We start from the raw sequence: 18,512 nt of genomic DNA, 5'->3' as shown, positions 1-18,512 counted from the left end.
TCCAGCATCAGGACTAAAACCACCAGACTCCAGGACAGTTTCATCCCACAGGCCATAAGATTATTAAACACCTGAACTTTGAAACAACCTCCATAACATTCATCTGGCTGCTACTTGGAAATTATTTATCTAATATATCATATTCCAATCACTTGTATATAGACTCTTATTGCACTATTTCTTACTATTTTTCTTTTTGTATTTACTATTTACTTGCACTATATTTGTCTGTTTATCGGTTTTATTGTGTTGCACTGTTGGAGGAGCCTGTGACCTAAGATTTTCATCGTCATAACTACACTGTAGCTATGTACGTATGACCAATAAAAGCCTTGAACCTGAACTTGAATGACTTTAAGACCTGTGGCTAGCATTTCTCTCCTGTTTTTAAAGTGTAAATTAAATAAATGTTCCCATTCAAATGTAAAAAATATCAGAATTCCTGGTCTTCCTTCTCCAATGTTGCTCATATCTGACTGAAACTACCACAGGATGTTAAAACAATCAGTGTTAACTTCCTGTCTGGGTTAGGACAGAGGAATTTCTCTCCCTGGATCTCAGCTTCAGTCAACACTTCACAGTCTTTATGCCATCTTTATCTCTCTGTCATCCTGTTTTCCCTGTGCTCACTTAGACACATTAGAAAGCTGCCGAGTACTTATCTAAACTGAAGCCTGAATTCAGTATCTGTTCCTGCATATGTGATGTGTTGGGACAGCATTTGTTCATTTTATTGTGCTGACAGACTTAGAAATGCTTTGAACATTATTCAGGAAGTATTCAGACCCTTTACTTAGGTTAAAGAACTGATAATACACTGTGAAAATACTCGGCAAAGTGTAGTGGTTATTGATTTTAAAAGACCATAAGAACATAAAAAACTGTACAAAATGATAAAAAAAAATAGTATAGTATTGTAATTCATACATTATACAACTGCAGAATTAAAGAAAAACACAAAAACAAATTATATTGTGCGTAAGTGTGCTCATGAGTGTACAAACTGTTCCTCAAAAACAAATCCCAAATAAAAACACATAATAGGATAATGCCATAAAGCTCGTGAGAACTGCGCATGTGGATTGTTGGACTTATTGGTTGTTTGTAATATAAAAATAGTTGAAACATTTTTCTTGCTGTTTTGTATATATATATATATATATATATATAAAGTAATTTGATCATTATTTATCGTAATGTTTAGTTCAATTCAGGAGTTTTTTATGCTTTTGTTCTGAAAGGCAGCTTCAGGCACTGTGTGATTTGGGTATTGGAGATAAGTGGATATTTGGGTATTTTACCAGGGAAAAATAGGACCTGTAACCTTTTTCTTTGTACTTTTCGATTGAGTAAATCTCAAAAAATAAACTGCATACCAAATCCCTACCTGGACAATGGACTATATCCCGCATTAAATTCACTATCTGCTGCTTCTGTGGCAGTTTGATTTTTAGTTTGTTTTGGTGCAAATTGTTCATACATGCGTTTCAAATTGTGACACAACTACAATTGCAGTTTTTATCCATCCAATGTAACTGTAAAACTTTGGGTGTAACATCTCTCCATTTCCCCCATTCCCCTGACTCGTCAAATACACGGGACGTCGCTGGGATTGCCCACTCTTCTCCTGGAATCCTGACATAAGACAACCAACCTGTACAAGTTCAGTATGACCACCAGGAAGTTCTTGATGGCGAAGAAGCCCAGCATCTGGTGGAAGACATGGAAGTAGATCATGACAGTGAGCCTGACCACCAGGAAAGGCCCGTCTTGGATAAACAAAGCCTGCACGATGGTCCACAAGTCTGTGCTATGTTTGCTTAACATGGTCACTTCCTGAGACCCCTCCTCACAATCATTCCTTGGCTTTGTGTTCACCACTATGTTGAGAAAAGAGACAAAAAACAGATGGTCAGAAAGGAAGGAACAGTAAAGGGTCTCCAGTGTTTTTGTTAAAAATAAAAAGCCTTAACATGGACATAGGTTGAAAAAAAGCTTATTATTAAATCTGTTTGCACTTATTTTCCTTATATGTGAGCATGCCTGTGCTTTCACTGTTATATTATACATTGTATCAAGGTGTCGTTGAGATTCCTGTGAATCCCACAATTTATGATAAAAGCTTTTGGTTTCAATATTAAGCCATGCAGATAGTTTGAATTGTTTGCTGCATTTTTGTGACATTCAGACCGTAAGCTACAGTAATAGTGACCTATAGTTAATGCACTTTTTGGTGTCTGCATGGTCAATTATAATCTTTCAACCTAAGATTTTAGGCAAGCTTGGCTCAAAAGTCTATAAAGTGTTAAGCAAAAAAGACAAGACATTTCAAGCAGATGGAAATTATTTAATATAAATTGTTTCAGGAAAGCTACCTAAATAAACCTAACTTTGCTTAACTTTTGATTCCAAAATCTTAACAGATTACTCTTTTTTGCAGCTGCGTCACATAGTTACTGCACTTGTTTTCAAAAAAGTATTGTCCGCATTGTTTTTTGGGGGCAAAGCCCAGTAGTGTTTCTTTAAATGTGAAAAAAGTGTCCCTAACACTTTTTCTAAGTGTAGCCTACCAGTCGTTTTTGAATATTTATGTCAAATATTGTAGGCCTTCGTTCTCGCTTTAAAAGTCGCATTTGTAGAGTAAACAAAAGTTATTAAACATGAGAAAGTTTAACAAAAGCAATACGCAGCAGAGAAGAGGCGGCTGCTGTGTCACCGCCCGCAGGAGGGCAGCGACCGGCAGATTTAACACTGACCTCAGCTCACACTCAGGAAACAGAGTGCGGAGTCGGTACAACAAATGTAACCCTATGCGATATGGTTAGAAGGAAGCAAAATGTGCCTCGGCATAGTATAAACACTACCAATGAATCAATGGTTAAATGCACCAGCCAGAGAGTCGGAAACTCAAACATGTTGCAGGTGCATGATGGCTCCTTAGTGGACTTCTACGGTAACTGAGGAACTTTTACCTTCAGTGAAGAAGGGTTTCATTCAGTTTGAGCTTGTTTAGAGGTGGACTGGTCAATCTGAACTATCATAAATTTGGGAATAAACCGAGTTAGGTGTTGTGTCAAATTATGCACCCCCATCATGAAATACCCCCCTTGTCACGGGAACGCGCATTTCTAAATGACACGTTTACACCTTAAAACGATGTTTAAAACGAAAAGTAAACGTTATGGAATTGTATTAATGGTAATGTTCAGACTGTGAGTTGTTTAGTGGTAGCTCATATAGTCTTGATTCTTGTGGTTAAACTTTTCGCTCGGAGTGAGGGCTATGGAGTGAGGGCTAGTCCTGCAATTGTCCAACACATTTACATACACACAGTAATTAATAATACATGTTGAATGAAATAAAGAAATAAAGTGACATATTATCCATACTCAAATTGTGTACATTATCACACATAAAATAAACATTCGTTTTGAAGATTAGAGTCCAGTGACATGGTAAGCAATCAAAGTCAGTGTGAACAACATGTCATATTCATCTTTAACCCTTGTGTTGTGTTCGAAAGCTGTTACCGTTCATGGTGTTCGCGAGTCAATTTTGACCCATGATTTATCTCCATCTCCAAAACACTCCAAAAATAATGACTATCATCCAATATTGTTTTAACTCCATCATAACCTTTAAATTACAACAGGATTGTTTGGTCATTATTTTGGAGTGTTTTGGAGATGGAGATAAATCATGGGTATAGTTGTAGGACTAGTACCAATGAATGGAGCAAGTTTCATGTATGTGACCCTTTTATTTTGTAAGATATTAAGGGGGGGCATATTGTGATAACCAGGCCTGTCATAAAATGCACCCCACCCAAAAAGATGTTTGTATTAATCCCACCCACAAGCATTTTTCATGGTATAGTTGTAGGACTAGTACCAATGAATGGAGCAAGTTTCATGAATGTGACACTTTTATTTTGTAAGATAGCAAGGGGGGGCATATTGTGATAACCAGGCCTGTCATAAAATGCACCCCCCCCCCCCCCAAAAAAAAGATGTTTCTATTAATCCCACCCTCAAGCATTTTTCAGGGTATAGTTGTAGGACTAGTACCAATGAATGGAGCACGTTTCATGTATGTGACCCTTTTATTTTGTAAGATATTAAGGGGGGGCATATTGTGATAACCAGGCCTGTCATAAAATGCACCCCACCCAAAAAGATGTTTGTATTAATCCCACCCTCAAGCATTTTTTAGGGTATAGGGTATAGACACTTTTATTTTGTAAAATAGCAAGGGGTGCATAACGTGGCAAAAATATGCTGACAAAGACTATGTAAAATGTAACATTTGTAAACATATATTTTGATTATTATATGACAAATATGTAAAATTAAACAATACATTTTAAAGCACGTGTATACAGACAGGACGTAACAATAATAACAAAACAAAAAGATTAAGAAAAACAAAAACTGAAAAGGAAGTGACGAATGCATTTCGACACCACTACCATCAAATACGGAGCGAAAAGTTTAACCACAAGAATCAAGACTATATGAGCTACCACTAAACAACTCACAGTCTGAAAAATACCATTAATAAAATCCCATAACGTTTACTTTTCGTTTTAAACATCGTTTTAAGGTGTAAACGTGTCATTTAGAAATGCGCGTTCCTGTGACAAGGGGGGCATTTCATGATGGGGGTGCATAATTTGACACAACACCGGGACAGCGCAGAGAACCCCCCGGAGGCTGTTCACCCTGGTGAGTGCAACAAACATAGAAATAGAAGGAGAGTAGAAGGGATATCTTACCGTTCACCGTGTGGTGATTAAAACAACGTTAGTTAAAAAGAAAACTGTGCTCAGAACTGTATATGCACATACAAACATTACAGTCAAGTTACATCACAGAAACATGGCCTCCACTTTGACCACCCTGCTGTTTTAAAAAAGAAAGAAAATGTGTGTTCTACTCTAAATCTATTTCTATGACAACACACCACACACTTACTCAATTCATTAAAACGTCAAGAACCACTCTGCATTGCAACATAACGGTGTGTTTACACATTGAACAAACACGTTTTTTTGTCTTAAATAGGTTAAATACTGGTCATAGATTGTTTCATAAGCTTTTTTTGTTTAATGGCTTGAGTTATTTTTCTCTTTTTTTGGTTCATTCTAATGAAGGGGAAATGAGCGGTTTTAAACTATAGGCCTATTTATAATTGATGATTGGTTGTACACCAAGGCTGCAAAGTGTCCTCGAGGGAAATGGAAATCATTGTTGGTTTGGCCATTAGGGTTCATGTAGCTGATTTGAATGCATACATTGACATTTAATGCAGTTTATTTTGGATCCTAATTATCGTAAACATTTGTAGAATAAACCTGCATTCTTGGTTTTTTGCATTCTCCAAGCCTTCTTGCCTGTGGGAAAAAGCTGTCTACAATTTGGCTTGTGTTTGGATATTCTTCTTTACTACAGACGACTAAGGCAAGATTGTGTAGGCGTCAACCTTTTCAACTTTCTCTGGGTTCATAGCATGCTCTCCACTGAGTTGTCTATACTGTGTTAACAGTCTATGGCTCTATCAGACACGTTCATGTTCCTGAACATATTGCACCTGTACGTCCACACTTGCTATGTTTACGTGGCATTCAAACAAAGTGGATACGACTGACTAACAAAAAGACACACCCACATGAGTGGACACAAACACAAACTGAAGAAAAAGCAGCTTCATCTGTAAACACAACAGAGCTCTGAGTATTACATCTTTAAGTGCTCTAAATGCATTATAGGATAAGATATACCATTATCATCCCAGTAGGGAGATTCAGACGGTAAAGCTACAGATAAAAGTTTCACTGTTAAAAGTCTCATCATCCATTTGTACATTATTGAATGTTGGGTTATGAATCATTTAGATAATAAAGGGGCCTTGTATTTTCTGAGAACAGAGTTGTGCTGTTTCTAATCGCGTTACAATGTTCTCTTTTCTCAACACCATCCATTGTTCCGTCAAAATGTGTGGGCGGGTATTTTGTGTGCTTATTATAAAAAGGTTGCAGAACGACAGCTGCAAGTTGGGCCTTGCCTGATAACGGCTTTCTCTTTTCAGCCGAGTTGAGCACTGTAGTGCTGCAGATAGCTGTAACAATCTTTCACAAGTGGTTACAAGCACCAGCCAGACTACTTTGTACTGTTTACTTGGAAGCTGCTGTGCTGCTGTGCTGACTAAACACATTGTTGCATTGTGTCACACGATGAAAAGTACACAGCTGTATCTGCTTTATAATCACCAAAGTAATTAGTTTAAGACGCAAACACACACGTACCAGCCAGATGTAGCGGGAACTGCAACATGCTCCAAGTCCATACAGCTAAAATGATGTAGACCAGTTCAGGATAGCGCGCTCTGGAAAAGAAACAGAAAACATAGTCACGGTCAGTCCTGTGAGTTCAAATAAATGTCAATAGGAAGATGCTAATAGCAGTTAATGCATTGATGTCCAGGGGCCTCATTTATAACGCCTTGCGTAGGATTGACGTAGGAAGGTTGCTTACGTAGTACAAAGCACAAAAATAGGTACATAAATTTTCCGCCATTTTCCGATTCACAAAACATTGCGTAGCGGCGAGGGAAGTGCGTACGGCACTCCCTACGCCTTTTTTTTTTTTTTTTTTTTTTTTTTTTTTTTTTTTTTTTTTTTTTTTTTTTTTATTGAACATTTTTTTAAACATACAAAAGCTCGGTGAGGATATCATCAACTTATCAACATAAGTTCAAGACATTCATTCACAATAAGACAAAAAAACATAACTAATACATCCAGTAAGAGCCAGGGGGAAAGAAAAAAGCATAAAGGCACAAAAACATTTAAGAGGCATTAAGCTTACTTAAAATAATAACCATTTGGAAATGTCATTGCAAATCTTTATAGACAGGTTACAAGATTGTATTTTTCTAAGGGACAGAAAAAAGGACTTGAACTCATTTATGAAACAGGGAAAGGAGGGCTTGCCTCCTCTCCATTTACTACAATGTAAATGGTATTTACCCAAAATAATAATTATATTTACCAAATCAGAAATGGGAGAGTCCAAATTATCAATATAATATAAAATGTGATATATTTTGAAGGCCGGAATATTTGTTAATTTAAGTAACAACCAATCTCTCACATTCGACCAAAACAATTCAGAAAAGGGGCAAGAGAAAAATAAATGTTCCAACGATTCATCAGATAAATTACAAAAGGAACATGGTTCCACTTCAAATTTAAATCTTGAATTTAAAAAAGTAGAAACCGGGTAGATTTTATGAACAATTTTAAAATGAGTTTCTTTTGCTTTAGGGGAAATAGGCCATTTATAAAATCAGATAGAGCTTTTTCCATTACAGATAAAGTGTCTAAATCGGTCACTTGAGGAAATAAGCCTCTGTTAAAATTGTGAAAAATGTGGGATTTCAGGGAAGCATTAATAGATTTGTTATTCTTAAGAGTATCGCCAATAATTTCCAAATTAGGTAAAACTGATACAACATTTGAGTACAGTAAAGTATTATGAATCATTCCAATAAGTGGTACAGGAATTGCTTTACAGATTTTGTTATAATCTTTAGCAGTACACGTTATATTGTATTTCGTTGAAAAGGCCAAAAAATCTAGCAGTTTACCATTGCAATCTAGTAAATCTCTAACAAACAAAATACCCCTCTCATGCCAATCACTCCTAAACAAGGATTTTCTGTTTATGATAATCACTCTATTGTTCCATAACGTAGATCCATGAGGAGAAAAATTGTGGGTAAATATCATCTTCCAATAATGAAGTATCTGCTTATGAAAATTTGACAATTTGGTCGGAATCTTATTAACCTCAAAATCACATTTTAAAAGAAAATCAAACCCTCCTAGACGTTTAAATATGGCCTTTGGAATATGGAACCACATGGATTCTGGCTGGGACAAAAAGGCTTTCAACCATTTTATTTTAATTGTTCCAATCATCGATTCAAAGTCTAAAGCTTTAATTCCGCCTTTATCATATTCTTTAACAAGCTGTGACTTTTTAATGTAGTGAGTTTTATTTCTCCACAAGAATTGGAAAATAATTGAGTTGGCTTTTTTTATATTAGCCGAAGAGACAAAACATGAGTGGCATGGATAAATAAGTTTAGATATACCTTCTGCTTTAGTAAGAAGAACTCTGCCAAAAATAGTAAGATCTCTAGTTAACCAACGACTGAGAGATTTCTTCATATCTGTGATACGGTTACAAATATTAAGATCTTCTCTCCTGATATAATTTTTAGATAATGTTATTCCCAAATATTTCACCTCAGGTACCACTCTAATAGAGTCAATAGTGGAATCATCACATGAATGGATAGGGAGTAATTCACATTTTGAAAGATTAAGAGATAACCCTGATGCTTTTGAAAAAATTGAAATTGTGTTAAGAGTTTCCTTTACCATGGATTTATTCTTTAGGAAAATGGATGTGTCATCCGCAAATTGACTAATTTTGAACTCTTTGTCAAAGAGGGTAATGCCTAATATTTTGTGATTCTTTATAATAAGCGTTGTTAATACTTGGGTGGTCAGAATAAATAATTTGGGGGAAATAGGACAACCCTGTCGAATACCACGTAAAACCTTAAACCTAGGGCTCATTCCAGGGTTCAAAGATACAGAACTATAAATGTCCGAGTAGAGCATCCTAATTATGTTGCAGAAATGTTCACCAAAACCCAGAAATGTCAGAGTTTCCATTAAAAAGGAATGTTCAACAGTATCAAAAGCCTTGTAAAAATCCAGAAATAGTACGAGACCTTCAGTATCAATAAACTCCTGGTAATCAAGCATATCCAATATCAGTCTGGTATGGTTATGAATACTTCTGCCCTTTATAAAGGCTGATTGACATTCATCTATTAGTTGATTCAGACCCGAGTTTAACCTGTTAGCATAAACATGTGCTAAAAGTTTGTAATCATTACATAACAGGGTAATAGGTCTCCAATTATCCAACAAAAGATTATTTTTATTTGGTTTTGGAATTAAGGTAATAAGGCCATGTTTCATGGTTGGCGAAAGGTTTCCTGCTGAAATGCAATCTGTGAACGCCTTATAAAGCATTTCTCGCACATCTGACCAAAAACATTTATAAAACTCTATGGTTAAACCATCCAGCCCTGGTGATTTGCCACCAGACATTTGCAGTAATGCACTATCTAATTCTTCAATTTTTAGTCCATCGTCCATATACTGTTTAAAAGAATAATCTATTGTCTTTTTGAATTCTGTAATTTTACTAAAAAAGTTATCACAATTTTCTTTAGAAAACTTTGAGTTATATAAATTGCTATAAAAAAGTCTAATTTCTTCATTTATCTGGTCTTGATTTTCAATAGTGACATCATTAATAATCAGTTTTTGGATTTTCTTTTTCACTTGTCTTTGCTTTTCAAGATTGAAGAAATAAGAAGTGTTTTTCTCTCCTTGCTCAATCCATCGGGCTCTCGAACGAATAAAAGCTCCCTTTGCTTTTTCCAAATACATGTTGTCTAATTGAGTTTGTAAATTGTTCAGTTGAATTTGCTCATCCAATGATAACTCAGCTTTAAGGCATAAATTATTAATTGCACTTGTCATCTCTTGTTGTTTTTGTTTCTTTAATCTAGAAGAGTATTTACAGGATTTTATCGCAATCTGTCTCACACTAAATTTAAACCATTCCCATTTACTGAGAGATGACATATCCAAAGCCAGAGTTTCTTTTATCAGTTGTTTGATCTCTCTACAAAAATCTGCATTCTCCAAAAGACTATTATTGAATTTCCATATAGGGTTAAGATTGGGACTGAAGTTGCATAGTAAAAAGGACAAAGAGATGACACAGTGATCCGTCAGAGGTGATGCTGAAATGTCACACTTTGAGACATTATTAGTTAAACTAGTAGAGATTAACCAATAATCGAGCCTAGAGCACTGACCATTGTTAGAAGAGTTAAACCAGGTATATTGTGATTTTGAGGGATTATTTATTCTCCAAACATCAGTTAAATTAAGTTTAGAGGCCAAGTGAATAATAGAATCATTAAAATTATGACATTGTCCCCTTAAAGGAAGACGATCTAACCACTCATCAGGAACTACATTAAAATCCCCTCCGATTATAATCTTATCAGTCATATAAAGTGCTTTCCATTCCTCTAATTTTTGGCACAAGATTGAAAGAAAATTATTGTTTTGAATCTTTCTGTTATACCCATAAACACACACCAGTATGTAATTAGACCCATTAACATCAGTCACAACCATTAGCCAATGACCGTTTGTATCACTCCTGTGGTCAATTATATTTCCAGGTAACCTGTTAAATAAAATCATCACTCCAGCCGAATGTGTTGTTCCATGGCTGAAAAAAATGTTGTCTCCCCATTGTACTTTCCAGAACTTAGTGTCTGCCTCTGCAGAATGAGTTTCTTGCAGAAAAACACAATTTGCTTTTTGTTCCTTACAAAAAAGAAAAATTGCCTTACGTTTCACATTGTTTTTTAGCCCCCTAGCATTTAAGGATATGAAAGATAACATTGAAAGAGCAAAGATAGAATCTTTAAGAAAATGCGCAAAGGAATGTTATATCGATGCGCAGGAGTGAGTAACGTAGCCCTTAACAAACATATTTAGTGCAATAGCTCACAACATTTTGAATATAACCTGAGACAAGTCCAATCAAACACTCAAACTGAGAACTTCAGCATACCTACTGAGGACAGAAAACCTGCTCCCTGTCCTTCCAGTTAATTACTGCGGTGTTTTTCACTTTATTCCGGGTCCACTCTTTTGTTGTCAATCAGCGCGAAGCCTTCCTTCAAAAAGGCTCTCTTCCCCTTTCTCCTGGCTTCTTGAACCAGTGGCCACAGCTTGGAGCGAGCCTCCCGGTCCTCCTTGGAGAAATCCTCTTTGAAACGAATGTGCATCTCGCTGCAGACTCTCGCATCTTTGGACTTTTTCCAGATCTCGTCACGAACAGTCCTCATCCCGAACTGAATGATGATTGACCGCGGTGTGTTGTTGGAAGTAGCTGCATTACCCTTCATACCCAGCCGATGGACAGTGTCCACTGAGTCACGCAGCTTCTCCACAGACAGCGGAACAACTCTTGTGAGTATCCCGATCACAGCTTCTCTTGTGTTTTCTCCTTCTTTTTCAGGCAGACCATTCATCCTCAGATTCCACCTCCGTTTGTAGCGGGCTTGCTCCTCGCCAGACTTACGTAGTAAAGTGTTATCTTTTAGAAGATCATCAAACTTTTTCTGAAGAGCAGAAATGTCTTTCTTATTTTCTTTAGCTGCTTCAGTGTTTGCTTCAATGCGTTTTTCAAACTTTCTTAACAGCTCTGTCTGTTCATCCATTTTTCCGGATAAGACTTGAATTGCCTGGAGAATGGTGCTGTTGCTATCCTCTGCCATTTGTGTTTCGCCGTGAACCTTCGATTTCTTTGGATTCGGTCCTTTAGTTGGTGTGTGGTCCCGATTTATTTTGTGTCCCTTAGAGTTGTCCGCTTCCATGTCCTCAATATCCGAGTCGTCACACGCCTCACGGAGAACTTTTAAGTTGTAATCGTGGTCGGTCATGCTAGCAGGCACTTTATGTCAAAAGTGTTGGTAACTGGAGAATTAAAGTAAAATGTGACTATTTAAGCTTCTATAATAACTTAAAGTGTATCATGAATAAGCTATTGCCTGTCAGTTTTACAGTCAAGGACTAAAATCTAAACTTTTTCTACGAGCCTGCAACGTTGTTACTTCTCACTCCGCCATCTTCCCTACGCCTGTTTCCCTTGATAAATCACAATCGACTCGTAACCAAGCCCCCAGGAAGTGCGCCGGACTCTGATGAAAATATTCGTGCTGGCCAAACGGCGGTACTACACTTCCTTTTGGTTGCCAGGCCCGGAAACACTTTTTCCCATTGACTTACATGGGGAAAGAGTGGTCTGTAAATCGTTGGATAATTTTTTTTAAACTAAATTAACTACCCAGTATGAACACTTGTATAGCCCTTATTAAAAACATTCGTTCCTCAAGTTGTAAAAATGTGCTAATAACGTTATTCTGTGAGTTATTTCCCTCTGCATTATGAACGCGCATCTAACCCACGGGACCGCGCCGCCCGGCACGTTCATGTTACGATTTCAGCACTACATGCGTTTATCTTTACCCATGGATGCACAATAAGAACGGACCCATATCGCCTTACTGCCAGCCCACGGAGCTGTAATAATGGATATATTGCACATGTTTGCTGTAATTCATCATTTGTAAAATATTATACTACATGGGCTGTATGATTAAATCTTGTACCGTAAATGTTGTATTAAATAAAGTTAATATTACCGACGTAGATTAACGTCCCTGTAGCTTCTTATTGCACTAAGAAGCTTATTGCACTGTGTATATATATATATATATATATATATACATACATACATATATATATATATATACAGTGCAATAATTATTTCATGCTAAATTAAGCTCTGTTGCTTGGATATCACTAGATCCTGTTACAGCGTAATATAAAAGTACATAACGATTGATGTGTAAATTAGCATAATTACTAGCTAACCGCTAGCTGCTAACTGCCGCCTCGTTAATATCAAATCTATCATAACAAACATTACCATGCTGTCATGAACGTGCGGTGCTGTTACGTGTACGCAAATTGACGTGCTTGATGTGAACGAGCATTTTGGGGGGCATGGTTAAAGTTGCGCATGCGCTATGAGCGCACATACGGGTACTTCTCAGGCATGCCGGGTAATCTGTGACGTTTCGCTCTCTCAAAAGTTGGGCCATTTTATCATCATGCGCGAATGAGCAACTCTCATAGGAATGAATGAGGCCCCGCCTCCCACGCTGTATCCAGTTCTTATTATACATCCATGCTCGTAACGCCCATATTTGCCTATACATAGTCAAAGAAACGCCCATTCATTCATTCATTTTTGACTGACTGCATGAAGAAGATCGCAGGAAATTACGATAGAACAGCTAAAAAAGACATCTCACACCGTGTCAGACTTTGGTTATTGTGGGGAGGTCGAGATAAATCATATTGTTTGGTGGATGCAGTTTGAACCAGAGTAGCAGCATGGAGGTCGGATCGTCACCAAAATAAATAAATAAGTGGTCCGAAAAAAGTTAATGACAAAACAAATACACATAACCTTCCTCAGGCAGTGTGTTTGTCCCGGGGACAGGAGACACCCCCTTGATGAGAAACTGTAAGAAATGATCGGGGAATCCCTCCGGAGTGGAGTCATGACGACTGGATCTGAATTATTTTTGTTGTATTTGGTGGTTTGTGTTCCAGCTGTCGATCAGCAACTATATATACATAATCCACCAGTTAAAGGAAATACAACTAATGGATTGTGTTATATTAGCTGTACAATTTACCACATATGGTGTTCTTAGTTTCCATACCTCCTGTGTTTTACGAGCGACTTATCAAGTCTTGGCAAACGGCATAAAACACGATTAAACGTGATAGTATATAAAACCATGCTCGTATCTACAACCTATAGAAATGCAAAACGGCGTCAGTTTAGACGTAATTCTGTCCTCCTGTTTACCGCATCATTTATGAGAAAACATTTCATAACATTAACACAACATATTCGAGGTGGTTTTAAATAGCATATCCGTATTTATTTATTTCTCCAAGTTATGTTTTTGTGTGCACTGAGGAGTCTCAAACAGGCGTTTGTTTAATCATTTTAAGATTGGCTTTAATCAATGTTTGAAAATGAATTCTTCATATTTGATAAATGAGAGGTAACATTTTATTTATGGTATTATTTCCACATATTTCTCTCCATTCTTCCTTCTGCCAACGGTGTCGCAGTTTCTCGTCTCTCCCGTTTGTGTGCTTAGTGCGTACGCATGGGTTAGAGTTTGCGTGGAGGACAGCACATTTTCCCGTCAAGTTAGTATTTTATAAATCGCAAACATTGCGTAGAAACTGGCGTACGCCATTTTTTGAGCGTATATCCCTTTATAAATGAGGCCCCTGAGCTGGGCACACAGTTAAGGAAACTTCCCCTTCAAAGTATTTGAGTTCTACATCTTTGCATCTAGTGTTCATAAATAAGTGTTAAAGAGGCCCTATTATGCTTTTTAGGGTTTTCCCTTTCCTGGAGTGTGTTTGAGCAATTGCTCTTTCATTGGCTTTTATATTATGATTATATAAAATAAAGTTAGCTTTATGGCCGGAAAATAAATGTATGATCATTTTAGAGTTGTAGTTTGTCAATTTTGTGGCAATTATGCATATTTGTATCTTCCTGGTGTTAAAGCGGTACAGTAGTCATATAACAATTTTTTATGTTTTTTATGTAAAAAGTAGCTAGTATCTATGAGTGTTAAATACATTTAATGTAGTGAAAAGAACAATATTCAAACAAAAATATAAATATGCTACTTATCCTAAAGTACAGCAAAATTATTCGCCACTCACTTGACATCAGACAGTGTCTCACAAGTGAATTCGAGGATGTCTGCCGCAGTGCCAACGAAAATTAGGAGAAGCTGCGAGAGCTCGTCACGCGTGACTCCGCCTCCCAGTGGGAGGAGCCACTTCCCCACGATGAGGAGGATGAGCAGGATCTGATGAAGACCCAAGATCCAATCGTTGGAGCAGACAGTCGATAACATCCGGTTAAAGGACTGTAAAAGGAACATAGATTGAGTTTTGTCAATAACTTACACTAACCCTCTTACACTACATTCATCCCTTAATGTGCAGTTAGCTCTCAGCCCGTGCAATGCTAACAGTTTCTGATATGATTGTAGCTATTTAGATTTAATATCAATTAAAGTGGAAGAGGGAATAGAAATGTTTCCTCCTCATCAAGACCTATTTCTTGTAGCCAAAACAAAAGAGAGACACATTATATTAAGATTGAAACAAATAAATCGTTAATACACAAATCAAACCAAATGATAGAAACTGAGTTGGGGCCAAAACAAACAATGCGTTTGTCTGTCTCTCAATACTTTCTGACATCTTTTAAAAAAAGGCTCAATAATGTAAACAGCTTTGCACTGTAGTCAATCAAACACGAGCAAACCGGAACTGTCTTCAATAGCTTTTGGACTACAGTATAGGTTAATGGCAGAGGAAAATAAACTAAACCAGTATTTGGCAACATACACCATGCTTGTTAGGATCATTGATTATTTTTAAATAGGATTTTTGTCCAAAAAGAACATTGTAGTGTATCACAAGAGTTATCTGTATGAAACTCCAGTTTGTTGCAGAACGTGGACTTTGTTTTTCTAACTGAAACACAGTAACGAGCTGAGACATGCAGACCGTTTTACAGTAAATTGCAGACAAATTGAATGATTTGTCTATTTTCCTGGAAACCTCACAGAGAAATTCTAGAGAAATCTGCATGTTCGGTTTCATTTTTAGGAGCTTGTGGTTAATTTCATTTCCACAAATATGTTGCATCTGCAATATAAGTGACATCCAAGAAAATCCTGGAACACCTTTTTTAATGCTTGTTCATTTCTGTTTTTGTCGGGCACATCAAAAATATGATTTAGAATAGGAGGCAAATAAAGTAAAACACATCTTTTAGTCTATCATTCTTACCATCAGGGCGTCGTGGTTTGTTTTATTTCCCAGGGTCCTGTTCGGGCTTATCAGCTTAAGCATATTCTCCCAGGAGTCAAGCTTTTTGCACTGAAAACCATGAGAAGAAGATTTTAACACACTTAATTTTACTTTTCAATATAAACATAAAAGCTAAAACGATAAAGAAGAATTCAATGAAGTCAATGCATAATTGAATGACTGCAGCGAGGTGTTCTAACAACCTAACCCTCCCACCCATCAACATTTGTGAATAGATAACATGTTTGGGAAGCTTGGGAACTGAGGTTTAAAACTCTGTCTTAGTATTTGGTTTTTGCTACCGGCTGGTCGCTGTCATTTTCCGTCTTGTCATGGAGCTCCAGGATCCAAATGGAGGGAATGATGCTGATGAGAAACAGAAAGATAGGCGGAGAACACCTGCAAGACATCCAGCAGAGCTTTAGCAACATAACATCAGAAAGTGGGACACATAGTGAAGAAAGATGTGATACCATAATTCCAAAAAGACAAGCAAAAACTTGTTAATAAATATAAGAATGATGTTGAGCTGAAATGATTAGTTGATTATATGAAAATAGGTAAATTGACAGGTTGCAGTAAAGCAGTGTTTCTCAAACTTTTTCATACCAAGGACCACTTAACCAATACAAAAAACACTCACGGACCACCTAACGCCCCAAATATCCAAAAACAAAAAGGCCTGCTTACCACTCCAACAGTTTATAACAAATGACAGCCTAATAATGATAGCTTAACCTTCTCTATATCGCCTCGTTCACACATTAAATCAACAATACAAATACAACTACAGAATATATAAGCATTTTAGTTCAAATGCGATTTAAAATGCTCATCGGTTTTACACCTCTTATGAAATGTAGACTACGGAGTTTATGTCCGAGCCGACAGACTCTCAGATCGTTTTACTGAGAGAAATGCAAAACACACCGCATGTAGTACGACACCAACCTCAAAATAAAATACAGTAAAACTATGGTCGCAGGCCCAAGTTTAACTCTCTGAGGTCTAAGCCATTTTTTCACTTGTTAGGCTCGTCTGGGCTTTTTTTGTAAAAATGCTATTAAAACATGAACCTTGGTGACCATCGGGCTGGCCTGCATGGTCTGTCTACAAAACAAAAATAAAAAAACGTTTATGCAGCCCCAACAACAGCCTCTGATTCATCAACAGACTTCATGTAATGCTTCATTGGATGCATATATTAGATATATAATCTCTATCTAACTCCTAACACATCTAAATCTACTTCCAGCCTGGATAAATGTTCATAAAAGACATCCATTGTTTGTTTTATACGCTTCTTGAAATCTAAAAAGAAACACATAGTTTTTCTAGAACAGATAACAAATCGCCTGAAAATGGTAAAAAAGTTAAACTCGCTCCATTGCGGAGATATTCCCACGAGAGTGCGGAAAACTTAAATAAATACATTTATTTCAAATGTGAAATTTTACCAATATACTCACGGACCACACGTTGAGAAACACTGCGAGTAAAGTAATCAATTGTGAAAATTCTAAATAAAAAACACAAGAAAGTTGATTGCGCTGAATTTCCATTATAAGGATCCTGAATATCAGTAAACAAGGGACTTGAAGCATGATTAAAGTGAATTAAAATGTCCCTTATTTATTCAGGGGGAACATAGGATTCATGATTACCCTCTTTAAGATTTATTTCCCACAAAAAAATGTCTTTCTGTTGTACTATTAAAATGTCTAAGGGGAGGGAATTCTACGATATTTAGATGTTGTTTTAATATTTGAGGATTATCAGGATAACGTTGTGATTCGCAATTATTTAAGCTTGTTCATATCACCCCATGTCTGTGCCCAGCATTTGAAATATATTATTTGTTGGTCTTGTTTGTCAAATTGTTTGAAGATTTCTTCATTGGCTCTTTCCATGATTCATCATTTTATTTTCTAATGTGCAGCTTGTTTGATAAAGACTGTAGTTGCAGCCCTACCCCTGGGTACTTTATCATCACGTCTAATTGAATATGATTGACTTTTTGTAAAATATTTCAATAATTTGAGTCTTTTGTGACTTAAACAGTTTGTCCAGTAGTTCGATTTTTTAAAAGTAGCTCAAGCTATGTTTATGTTAGCTAAGTCTTAATAAATAAACAGGATAACAAAACAAAAAGCTGGACATCACTGAGCATAGAAAGGAAATGAATGGGTGGGTGCTTAAATTCATAAATAAATACAGTGAAATACAGGCTATTGTTTACAGATTAGTTATGGTCCTTGAGTTCAGGGGTTACACCCTCACACCCCTTCCCCACTGCCCCAGGAGGGCTGCACAATAGCAGAGGACTGGGGACAGGCAGGATGCAGGGTGGGTCTATTTGGGGAGGTGGGGGAAGGGTTAAAAACGGGATAAATGACAAAAGCTTACATTATTCATGCATACAGCCCTAATGTAAATCTGCAAACAAGATTTCTGAGATTAGTTTTACACACAAATACATGCATTACATTAAATGAAACCCTAAAGCATAACATGCTGATTAACTAACACTTAAAGCATGCACCACTTCTTACCATTTGTAATCCCTTCCACTTTGTCTCTTCAGCGTTACTATCATTTCCACGACAAGCGGCAGAAAGAGGAAAGTTAGGAACCAGTACGTGTTGTCCTTCTTCTCCGAAGTCACCCTCCACACGCCGATCAGAGACACCAGGACAAACAAGGCTCTGGTTATAATCGCAGATATATACTTCAATAGCCACATGACTGCAGGCTGCAGGTCGCAGAGAATCCTGAAGTGAATCTCCTGAGAGTCGGTTCAGCAGCAGTGAGGGTGATCAGATGTTGAGTTTAGTTCAACTGAAAA

General features: G+C 36.9%; 1 protein-coding gene across 1 annotated transcript; it reads right to left on the bottom strand.

Annotated features, from left to right (window-relative positions):
* Positions 1-1,145: 1,145 nt before the first annotated feature.
* LOC117499805 (transmembrane protein 26-like) lies at positions 1,146-18,512 on the bottom strand. The gene is made up of 6 exons (XM_034152435.1): positions 18,220-18,512; positions 15,970-16,066; positions 15,647-15,736; positions 14,504-14,712; positions 6,305-6,384; positions 1,146-1,880 (listed from the first exon to the last, which is right to left on the bottom strand). The coding sequence occupies exons 1-6, from the start codon at positions 18,408-18,410 to the stop codon at positions 1,588-1,590; spliced, it is 960 nt and encodes a 319-aa protein (XP_034008326.1). The 5' UTR covers positions 18,411-18,512; the 3' UTR covers positions 1,146-1,587.

This window comes from Trematomus bernacchii, unplaced genomic scaffold (genome assembly GCF_902827165.1).
Source record: "Trematomus bernacchii unplaced genomic scaffold, fTreBer1.1, whole genome shotgun sequence".
Lineage (NCBI taxonomy): Eukaryota > Metazoa > Chordata > Actinopteri > Perciformes > Nototheniidae > Trematomus > Trematomus bernacchii.
Note: the sequence above shows the minus strand (reverse complement) of the source record. Positions and strands in the feature narration are given on the sequence as shown.